General features: G+C 45.6%; 1 protein-coding gene across 7 annotated transcripts in view; it reads right to left on the reverse strand.

The window, feature by feature from the left end:
- FRY (FRY microtubule binding protein) overlaps window positions 1–12,318 on the reverse strand; it is a 1,191,674-nt gene that overhangs the window by 606,837 nt on the left and 572,519 nt on the right. For all 7 annotated transcript variants that reach the window (XM_069639765.1, XM_069639761.1, XM_069639760.1 and 4 more), the window contains exon 11: window positions 229–330. In XM_069639765.1, the coding sequence (XP_069495866.1) occupies window positions 229–330 (102 nt within the window). The remainder of the gene's footprint in view (window positions 1–228; window positions 331–12,318) is intronic.

Here is a 12,318-nt window from a genome sequence, read left to right on the forward strand (position 1 = left end):
TTGAGATTGAGGCACTATACAAATTCAAGATAACAGCATAACATTTATATATAAAATACAGGTTGAGACATTTTTTATGAGTGCAAACTCAGTTTGAAAGTTGGGTACAGGTAAAAGAAGAGCTGTCCGCTAAACATTATGCAGCCTTTCAAATACACTAGGCAGCTAAGCGTTGTACGACACTCAAACAGTCTATGCCAGTGAAGGCTGAAAAAGGAAAGTACTCACTTTGAGATTGGATAAGCAGTTGTTGAGGAAGACATGCCATCGGTTTAGAAAAAACTGCTTCTGACTGACACAAAGCAGACAGGTTACCAGCGGGTACAGCGCCTAATAAGGGAAGAGAAGAAGAGAGCACTCCATTAGCCAGACACTGGAGCAGCACGGCCGACACTTCCGGGAAAGGGAGGGGCCAAAGAAAGGAAAGTGTCCCCGACAGTTCTAGCAGGGCACCGGCGTTCGCATCACACTCTGCCCATACATTAGCCAAAAACTAGGACCTGACAATATATAGAATGATTTGGTACATCCGGCTGTTCCGAGTACAACAGTGTCAGTGCTGAGCCGCTCCACGCCTTTTTCTTTGACAGGTGTCACTGCATTCGGGAGCACTTATTTCTGAACCAATTAGCAGAACCTGGTGCCAGAAATCCATCAGCCGAGATAGTTTTCACTTCAGAATTGGAAACATTTTGCAAAAAAACTTCTGCGATTCGAGACATTCCCAACTTTGTAATGGCAGATGACATTTTCTTTTTTTTTTTAAAACAGAAATCATTCTAAATATTTGTGAGACCAAATTTCCCACCCTACCCCTTAAGTAGACTTTGGGGGTCATTCAGAGTATGGCGGTAGCCATGGAGCAACTAGCTCAATGGCTGCCTCCCATACCGGTACCGAGTCCGGCGTTGTTCAATGGGGATTTACCGGTCCATTCCGACCCTGGAGGGACCGGAAAGTGCCCATTGATTAAACCATTCCCCATTCCCACTTGAGCCCCCATAGGGCTCAATAGCAATGGGGAGGGTGCAAATAACGGTCTCGCGAATGGCAAGCCCGTTATTTACGCCCTGGTCCCGTAGCGGGACCTCGGTATTGGGTCGGTAGGGGATTACTGGCTCTCCTTACCGGTGCCCGGTATCCCCTACCGCCCACCTCGTAATGACCCCCTTTGATTTTCCATGACTGTTGGTCCCCGCCTCCTCACCCCCTATCAGAGACCCGAGCAAGGTGAGCGAGCAATTATTTTGTCCCTCCAAGACCATCATTCTTTCAGGGTTATGATGCCCCAACCTCTCCGCCCCACACTTCGCCTGTGGCTGTGCACACTACATTAGTTAATGGCCCATTTGTATTACTTGAGTGAGGTACCATTTTGTAAACCCATGACTGAGTCGAACAGTCGGACCTGGTTCTTATGGGATGGGACGGGATGCAGAGGTTGACATATGTTCATGACTACTGCATACCGTGGCTGGAGGGCTACAGTTGCCAATACCAAATATGACTTGTTTGGCAATGTGAACTGGATGCAAGACCAAATCTACAACTGCAGAAGCCCAGGAAGACAACAGAAATTAAAGGTGGTAGACCCACCTAGTGATTGGATGGTCACCAGAAACATTGACACATGCAGCCCTGTTAATGGGGGTGATTCACTTAGCCCCCAATCTCCCATAAAACCTAAACGTCTGCATCCTTACCATGTCGAACATGGGGACGAGTCGTAAAGCACAGAAGATGCCTGCCCAAATTGAAAACAGTATGCTCCGCTGGTCCCTACACACTTTCAAGAACTGTTCCGAGGGCGAAGCTCTGCCCGCTATTAGCAGACACCAGACGTCATCTAATCAGAGGTAACTGAGAATCACCATTCCCTTCTCCAGTCCTGGCAGGCACAGCTCAGTTGCAAAATCACCAGGGATCTCATGCACCCAGGAAAGCCTTGCTGTCCAGCTCGCTGCCCTAACCCAACAGTAAGCACCAGAAAACAAGAATACCAGCAACTGACAGAGACTGAGGCCATTGCTTGCAACAAAAGAGACCCAAAATTAACATCAGGAATCAGCGTTCATCCTCACTGGCCACCATCTACATCGTCTGGTAGCGGCACTGCATCACCATCAGACCCGAGAGGGGCACCGTACCCATGTTGGTGCAGTTCTGCTGGCTCCTCGGCAGGGCAACATCACCAGTGTCCCATCAGTAGTCTCCCATGCTTGTGGATGTTTTGCTGTGTAATGTCTCTCACTATTTTTTTAACCAGGAATCATTAAACTAATGATAGTTGGTACCCAAAAATCGAACCTTAAAATGTCCATGTTTCGTGAAACATCACAATCACTTCAGAACTTATTCCTTTTCGAATTGCCCAAACACATAACATCGAGAGTTGCCTGCTGCTAGACAACGAATGCCTTTTTCCAGAGAGTACATATATCTTCTTTGATTTTAAAGACTGGAGGAGCTTCAGTTTATCCAAGGGGCAAATAACCAACGGGTCAGATACTTGAGCCAGTCTGCCAAGGTAGCAGGAATCATTTTTACCATCTTTGACATGCCTACATTTAGCAGATAGGTTTGCCTGGCTTGAATTAGTCAACAGACCCTTTTACCCATCATAGGAGTACACAATCCTTCCCAAAATCCTGCTCCCTCTCAAATCCTAACCCTATTATTAGCTGAGAAAAGCCCATGGCAGATATGAAGAGCTATCGGGAAGCACCATCCAAGGAAAGGTTTATTTTGTTGAAGTGCTGTTAACTGCGCTAGCCTGCTGAGAAGTCAGAATGCACTCACTTCTGTTTCGTCCCCTCACTAGCCAGCAGGGTTCATACTCACCACTACAGCAGCTGCTAGATTCTTTCACAACTAAATAAAAATACTATTGATTTTTGAATACTTCAACAGTTTGCATTCAATTCATACCATTTATGAACAACTTAAATACACTAACACTTTGTTCATCTCTACTCTTCACGATTATACTGAATTTTGGGAGGGATTAAATGGTGGTAAAATGGTGGTAAGAAGCGTACAATATCTGTACATGTTGAATACACCGGTACATTTACTCAGTGTTGCAGTGACTCTGCATCCAGATCCCCTCAAGGGTCATAGCACAGAACTAACGCTCTGTATAAATATTCATTTCATGGCTCAGGGAAGCAAACTAAAACTGCAGAACATTTGTTTTTATTAAGCTAAATTCCACCCCCGCCCCCTATGATATGATATATGATATGGCATTTGTAACGTGCCTATACGCAAGTGTTTCAAGGCGTGACCAGGCAGGGGGGGAACAAGGGGATACAGACAACTATCCTACTAGGCCAGGTATCATTCAGATCGCGCAAGTGTAGAGGGGAAGGGAAAGTGCAAGGGGGAAAGGGAGAGGGGAAAGTGCAGTGCAGGGTTAATAGCATAAGGATAAATAACAAGGGCCAGCTAGTGGCAAGTGTGAGGTAAGTGCAGACAAGTGCTGGGAAGGGGGGCTGTAGGGATACAGACAGTCCCGCAGTGCAGGGGTTGCCAGGGAGGCAGTGCAGGGGAGAGTGGCTGGTCCAAGGACCGGGAACGGTGAGTGGCACAGTTGCAGATTCAGTGCAGTTTCAGTAAGTTTAGCTGGGGAGAGGGGGAGAGAAAGCGGAGGCAAAGAGGAAGGTTTTGAGGTGCTTCCGGAACCAGAGATGGTTCTCCTCAAGTTTCAGGGAGGCAGGGAGGCTGTTCCAGAGGGAGGCACCTGCAGCGGAGAGAGATCTGCCCCCAACTCGTTGTTTGGAGAAGCGGCTGACCCTGAGGGAGTTGGAGACGGATGAGCGAAGAGCTCGAGAAGGAAGATATTTAGGAAGAGAGAGGTGAAGGTATTTTCGCCCAAGGCCCCAGAAGGCCTTGTGGACAATGCAGAGGGTTTTGAACTTGATCCTCGCAGTCACTGGGAGCCAGTGTAGCGATTTCAGTCCTGGAGAGATACGGTCCCTGGGCTTGAGGCCAAGGACAAGTCTCACAGTCCTGTTCAGGATGAGTTGCAAAGGGCGGAGAGTAGAGGCAGGCAGATTTAGATAGAGGCTGTTACAGTAGTCCAGCTTTGAGAGAACCAGGGCTCTAGAGACAGTGAGCTTCTAGGGGAAGGAGAGGAAAGGAAGGATACCTCTAAAGGATACCCCAAAGGATACCCCTAAACTGAAAGGAGATGGGGGACCATGTTGGGGAGTTAAGGTGGAGGAAAGGAGACGAGTTCAGTCTGGGCTCCATACATAAAGCTGGGAAGCGGGTGAGTGCCTGACTCAGGTTATAAATACATGGTTTATCCAAATTTCAGAAGCAGGGACCGGTTGTTATGCAGGGCCTTCTCCAGTCAAAACATTGGCAACGGATGTAGCATTCATTACTCCAGTGTTAAGAAGTCATTTATTTTCATGAAGGAGCCCAAGAGAGTTGACATTGCAAGCTCTGTCACTTTGACTACAGCCGGATAGCCTATGACTGGGAGGTGTGAGAAACCAGAAGGTGTCTCACCCACTAGCCCCCTGGGATCTGTGATCCAGGTGGCCAGGACACGGCCATCGCTTTTGGATCCAGTTCCTGGGGGTGGACCAGTGCGGGAGGATCACCTGGGTGCGGGGTCTTCAGGGAGTCGGAGTGGGAAACTTGATGGTGAGAAGCAGTATTCCCTTCCCTGTAACAGCTTCACCCAATCCTAACAGGTAGGATACATAGGGACTCTACCCCCCCCTTTTTCTACATGAACACTTTCACATGGACAACCCGCGCTGGGAGAAAACAGACTAACACCCAAGCAGTATACCTGACGTGACCCAATACAATGGTCAGGCGAGGTCAGGCAATTACTGACCATCACACACACCTGACTTCCATTAAACCTCCCCACACAGATAAAAGGTGCAGCACGAAAACACACTCTGAGCGAGGCAAAGCACACGAGGAAACGCACCTTCGAGACAGCAGCTGCATGAGGGACGAAAGACTGAACTCCGAGGGGTTTGCAAGGAGGGAAATTCCCTTGACCTTTTCGGCAAGAAACCATTACTTTCATGAGACCTCGAGATTGGACAGCTTAAGGCCACAAAACCACAGCCCAAAGAATCCTGCATTGTGTGTGTGTGCCACGCTACTCCTACATGACTAATTGAGTCGGGGAGAAGCAGCAGCCTCTATGGTACCATTCATGGCTCCAAGTAGAAAGTAGCGACAAAGAAATCCACACAGCCGGTGAGTTGGAGAGACCGATACCAGACCGGTCTGTGTTGAAGGCAAAGTAACAAGCAGCAACATTATAACGTGCCCTGAATTGTTAGTGATGAAAGAGGTGAGTAAAGTTAAACTGCTGATTAATGCTTGAATTTTGAAAGGAAAGATGTGATACCGTTGAGTTATCCAGCCGAGAAGTGGCAGAAGTGAAAGTTAAAGAGTTGTAAGGAGAAAACGTTTGTGAATCGAAGTGGTCCTGCGACTGGGTTAAGCAAAACCCTGCGCACAGTCCAAAGTCTTTGATTTTTTTTAAACAGAAAGTGTACAGATTGAAAAATGAGAAAGTGGTACAAGCCCGATCGAGGGAGGCCAATTGCGAACATTGTGTTGAAGTGGGTCTGAGCCCGACGGAGGGGGAGACCGGGGCGAACAGTGAATCACTGAGAAAGTGACAGTTGGAAATCCTCAGAAGAAAGAAACTGATCAAGTGGGTCTGAGCCTGACAGAGGGGCACCCAGGGCGAACAGTGAATCACCTGAGAAATTGTACATGTGGAAATCCTGAGAAGAAAGGAACGTTAATGTTTGTCACATCAGGCCCTCTGTAAAAAGAGTCTTTGAGTGGGAAAGAGACTTTGGCACAGAAGGTCATGATACTGAGGTTTTGAACTACAGTCTCGTGCTAGAGAAGCCAGAGTGTGTGCTAAACTCGACTGTGCTGCCTTGTCCCGTACTGAAAACGTGGGTAAGGGAAGCCAATGGCTCAACTATCCTGACATAGTATTTCTTGAACACTTTTCTTTTGGCAGAACTGTTTCCCACACCATTTTTATTTAAAGTAAAGATGTTCAATTGGTTTATTAGTATAGGCCTTTTTATTTTGACAGGCTCGACTAGGACTGCGTTATTATATTTTGATGGTTGAAGCTTGCTCCCATCTTTAGATTCAGGATTAGACAGGCGTTTCTCCAAACCATTTTGAAAGTTCAATACGCACCCTTTAACTGTGAAGACACAGAGGGTAGCGCAAGTGGAACTAGCTCGCCTTGAGACAAGGTCGATACTGTGCCCGTGGTTTCAATATCCCAGTTGTTCTGACTCGGCACTTCACCATCCCCCTCCCCCATGCCGATGAATTAAGTACTGCTCGTGGGTTATTATAGCAACCAATTATCATAGAACTTAGAAGCTAGAGGAATCGCGCACAAAGCACTATATAAATCACCAAATTATTATTAGAGCTAATGCTCTTCATCAGATATATACCCCAATCAGGGAACCTAGTTTTAGGGAAGTTTCACAATTTGTGCAGAATATTTCACACTTCACAACCCACAATTTCCAGTAAGCACAGGGAGGCCTTAGAACAAATTACACTTCACATGACTATTTGATTAAAGAAATTACAGGCAGCCTTGCATGAACAAACATCTTTAAAAGAAGATGTTAGAAATGCTGATGACTCTGCACTTGGGACATTCAATTTCTCAGAGGAAAAGAAAATAATTTGGCAAATAGGGTTACTAAATCACTGGGAGCTAATGGGATTTACACAAGATCAAACCATGTTGGTCAAGTAGAGAAGGGGAGATTATTGATTTTATTTCGAAAGCACCAAGACAGGAGCCCATAGGCATAGTAGTGCTAAACAGGAACAAACATACACATTTAGGACCACTAAAACAGGATGTCGAGAACTGGGAAGGTGGGTAGTGCTTTAACCAAAAAAGATTGTTTTCAGACCACGCTTGAACAGAGCCAGAGAAGAGCAGGCTCTTAGATCAGGAGGCAAAATGTTCCAACATCTGGGAGCTGCGTGGGAAAGGGATCCTTCAGTGACCAGTGGAAGTTTGGACTTTGGGATTTGCAGAAGGTAGGAGTTATTTGACTTGAGCTTTCTCAGATTGGGAAGCAATGACAGTCTGCCTGATAGGTTGCCCAGGCTTTTCCCATTAAAGACAGTTGTGAGTGATGCATAGTGTCCCGAAAGTAATGAGTCTGTCGATGGGTAGCCAATGTAGGGACCTCCTAGCATTAGTTACATGGTCGGATCTTTGCAAATCCATTACCACATAAAAAGCATTATTTTGAACAAACTGTGAGCGATTGATTTCGCCCCTACCAATGCCCTGCAGAAGGCTGGTCCAATAGTCAAGACGAGCTCCAATAATCACGCGAGCAAGGGTGGCGCAGTTGTGGAATCAAGAAAAGGTCTAAATTGTGCCAATAATTTGATATAATAGGAAGTGTCTTACACTAGGCTATTGATGAGGGCCTTCATGCTGAGCTCTTGGTCGAGAACGACTCCCAGGGTCTTAACCTTAGGCAAAGTAGAAAGTGTACATTCAGCAATTTGAACAGATTGTTAAGGCGCACCAAGCTTACACAACTGAGTTACTGTGCCAGTGATCAAAATCTCTTTTTTTGCGTTATTCAGTGCCAATCTGTTGTCTACCATCCAGATATAGATGATGTTATAGATGGCATTGATGGTGTTAGTGTCAATGCTGTGATTGCCTGAGAGTGGAATGAGACACTGTCATCAGCATACACTATGCCTTCTGCATCTCGAAGAGGGGTAGAGTAAAGATGTTAAATAAGGTGGGATACACATGATCCGTGAAGAACTTCACAAGATATCAGGCAGCAATCAGCCATGGCATCCTCATGATAGACTTTGGCCATACGGTCAGCTAAGAAAAGATTTGATCCAAGTGGATGCATCAAGAGAGAAGGAGTCACAGTCTTGACGTCTGGATACGAGAAGTGAGTGGTCTACTAAATCAAAGCCATTTTCCCAGCCTTCTTTTCTCCAGAGCAAGGCTATTCACAGCATTAGGCATCATGGGCCTCATTAAGAGTCCGGCGGTATTCCACTGGTTCTACCGGCGGGTTGCTGCCGGACTCGTAACACCATTTCCGCCACAACGAGATTCCGGGGCCAACAGGACATTACAAGCCCCGGCGGCCCCGGATATCGGGCGGTGTAATGTGGAAGTCCCCATTCCCATGGAGTCCTAGGACTCCATGGGAATGGGGACATGGAAGCACCGGCACGGTTGCTAACGGTGCTGGTGCCTCCGTGACAACTCCGCCTACTGGGGCCATTGCGCCCTGCAGGTCAGACCAAAATGTTGCAGATGATTATAATACAGACCTTCTGGTTTGAAAGCCTATGATTTACCCACTAGATGCACCATGCTTCATCTGTCCGAATTCGGGGACATTGGGCTATATATTAGTGTCTCAATTGTTTCCAAGCACGCCAGAATTCACAGATAAGGGAAGGACAGCGATATAAATTGAGTTGCCGAAGACAAAACTGTTTTGGTCAAATGGGCAATCTGGGATTAGAACCACAAAATGTAATGGGTGGAAGTTTTAGAATTAATTTCAACTGCTGGCATTGCCCTGGGCAACCTTCCACACCACCATTTTATAGTGCCTTTGGTGCCAGTATTGATTTGCATATGTCTGGTGCCTTTCAGAAATCGTGCATAGAGAATTAAAAACATTGGTGCGGAGGGTTGCCAAGACCAATGCCAGTGGTTAAGATAAGTTCTTAACCCCATCCCCCCTGCTCACAACCTTTTTTGATTATAGTTTGTCAGACAGTCGCCAAAGCCCCCATTTCTTATCTGCTTTTTCAAGATTTCACCTTTTTCAGCCTCTACTACTCCTTATCATCCTCTCCAGGGACGTCGAGTGACCAGGGGTAGCATAATTGACATCACACACCTGATGACATCACATGAAGTTATATTACATTGTACAGGAGGGCGGAGCAACCTCTGACGGGCCCATGGGATCAGAGCTCACCCTCAAGTACCTTAAGATTAGAAAGCTGCACCTTGAGGAGGATGGGGTGCAGGATTCTCTTACTCCAACACCAATCAATAAGGATAACACAGTGGTTTGGCAAAGGGAAGTCCGTTTAATGACAAGTACAAAAAACAAGGAAACAATGGAAATCAACAGTGATGCGATCGCCCGTCTCGCTTCAACTCCCACAATCTTCATTCAGACAGCAATAGTTACAGCAAATTTTTGTCATCAATTGACGTTTAACACTCAAAATTTGTCATGCAATTCTATTGGTCGGAAAAGGTAACTTACGTATAGGTGCTATATCTGTATATGGTAACAGAGCGTGAGGATTGGATAACCCTTATCAGGTGGGCATCTACGCCCATCCCTCTACATCACTTGTGATAGACGTCACTACAAGTACGACATCTCATTCGTTCTACTAGCTATAGGACCCTAGATTATTTGGTCCATTGTGATTGGGTAGGTTACACCCCTAGACATAAATCTCCACTTTAATTAGCAGCATGCAGAATGGACATCCAGATGCGCTGTGCCCCAAGATTCACCTTGCCTCCCTTCCATCAATCAGTACTTTAGGGCTATGTTTCAATTAGTTGGATGAGGATGGCCTCGAAACTGTAGGTTCTTATCAGGAAAAGTTATGGCATTCTCGGGTTCTGGGTGACATCAGACGTTGGTACCTCTTCGCGCCTGGTTGGTCAAATGCACGTTCACCATGAATCTGCTTCATTTTCCTTCTTTTAGCATATTTGATTCCCCTTCGGCCTTGCCACCTGCCTGGGCCTCTTTATCTCGACCTTCATGGAGCAGGCTGCTACGCTCTTAAGGTTTCGATTCTTCGAAGTTGCCGCTCTCCTCCCTTCCTGGAGTTGACCTTGAATTCCCAGGCATGAGCTGCTTCTTGCTCAGTTGCGATTCGTGCTTTCCTTCTAGCTTTAGCTGGAATATGAATCTCGGCCTGGTTGACCCCTTGCAGCCTGGGTTTAATTCTGCTTTTTGTAAAATGGAGTCGCACTTGTATAGTGTGCTTCATTGAGGTAGATATATAGTTGTCGCTTGCCGCTCTATTCTTCTATTAAGCTTAGCAAGCTGTATTTTTTTCTTAGCTTCTTGCGTTCCAAGCCTATTTACAGGCGTTAGCTGGTTGAATACTTCCATTCCGTTTTACAGCTACGTTTCTTTATATTTCGACATCGCCTCTTCTAAGTGCATTACATCTCTATTCATAACTTTTCGTCTTTGCGTGTCATCTTTTGGTTGTCTTTTCGTTCATCTGAGTCTGTCCGGGCCCTTTGTCGTCACCACTCACCTTCCATTAAGGCCCTTTGGGTCTCTTCAGGGACAGTCTGTAGGTAATTTTCATTTCGTCTCAGCTGCTGGTATGGTTGTCTCAGCGGGTACTGTGCTGCCCATGGTTGTCTGGTTATAGGCACTTCAGCAGGCATTGCCCTTCTGATGGGCACTGGGCAGAGCCCTAGTGTTGCTCTCTGTTGGTTTAGTTGCTCCTCATACGTCACATATCTTGGCGAGTATGTTCCTGGTACCTCAAAATGGGTGGCTGGAGTGCAGGCCATATCTGGGACCTCCTCTAAAACATGACCTTTGACCTGGATGCAATCAGTTCCTCTTTAACCCTGGTGATATTACCGGAAGTGGCTTGCAGGCGTAATGGAAAGTACATAAATGTACATTTTCTTTAAATACCAAATAGGTACTAAAGCAGACAAGAATATTTTAGATACCAACCACATTTTAACACGAGTGCTGCCTTCATATGCCATGGATGGGGTCATGATATGATAGGGTTTCGACCCAATACAATCAATATAGGCTGAGACACTGCCATAGAAATGCCACTTAAGCATTGTATGGCCAGTTACTTTCATATTATGCCAGTTATAGCAGCATGTCAGGTGTTGTCATTATATAAGTAGACCCCATACATTGCCAGTTGCTGCGATATTACAGTATCTAAAAAGCCAATTGATGAAAAGTCACCAACAATGCACAGGAGCATGAATGCTTTCATTCATGATGATGATTTGCTATGTATGTAGCACTTTTGCCAGCGCACTATACATAGCACATATTTAAATACAATTATCATTCCAACCGAAGTTCATACTCTTATCAACCTCGGAAGAATAAAAGGCTGAGTTGGCCTTGCCAGGATTCAAACCTGTAACCTCCAGAACACACATATTGCAGCAGGGAGCGCTCAACCAGCTGAGATATCTTATTGCTTTGCTATCAAAACTGACTGCACAATGTAGGCTAGAACCGTAACAACACTTATGTTTGCTGTAGCCTTGATGCACAGTAAAAAATGCCATGCCACAGTAAAATACCTAGCTGGGTTGCACCAAAATGACAATCTAACCACGTAATAACACTTATCATGCTTACTTTTTCATAGATGGAGAAGAAAGACTGTCCAAGGTAAGGACCCTCCTGTCCCCTGCACACTTTATAGCGCTGAACAAAACAGCCAACAATTTAGATTATAGACTCATAATTATACAAAAAAGAATAAACAATAAATTAAGGTATATCAAAATATTGTAATGTAATGTCGTAGTTTAATGATGTCCGTATCGTCAGTCAGTATTTGGTAAGCTGACGCGTTTCGGGGTTATCATAGATGCCCAGAAAAATATGCCATGCCACAGTATGGAAAGGCTAGACTGGCTGCACCCAAATGCCAATCTAGCCATGTAATTACACTCATGATTGCTTTATCAGCGATGGCCACTACAAAATGTCAACCCACAGTCAGAAATAGCTAGACTAGCTGCACCAAAATGCTAGTCCAGCTATGTAATAACACTTATGATGCTTACTTTATTATATATGCCGAGTAAAAATGTCATGCCACATTAAGAAAGGACTAGACTGGCTGTACCAAAATGCCAGTCTAGCCAGTAATACATATCATGCCTGCTTTATCATCGATGACTTATTGTATTCGCTCACACCTCTCATGCCCGACCCTTCCCACACGTCCCCTCTCCTTCCCACTCTCCTCCAGCAAACCTCCAAAATCAACTTGTCGGCCCAGTATTACCCCAATGTCCTTCCTCGTCCCAGTACTTATATATGACGCAAGGTGCTACATAGATAAGTATGGGGACGAGGAAGAGTGGGACTAGGACTAATAAAGATTACATATAAGTAATCCAGGTATTTAACACAAACATTCACATCAACTTGCTCATTTACACAGACACTCATTCACCATTCACGCACACATGCACGCCCAGCCACCCAAACATCATGC

The sequence above is a fragment of the Ambystoma mexicanum genome, chromosome 7q (assembly GCF_040938575.1).
Source record: "Ambystoma mexicanum isolate Mex_15411 chromosome 7q, UKY_AmexF1_1, whole genome shotgun sequence".
Taxonomy (NCBI): domain Eukaryota; kingdom Metazoa; phylum Chordata; class Amphibia; order Caudata; family Ambystomatidae; genus Ambystoma; species Ambystoma mexicanum.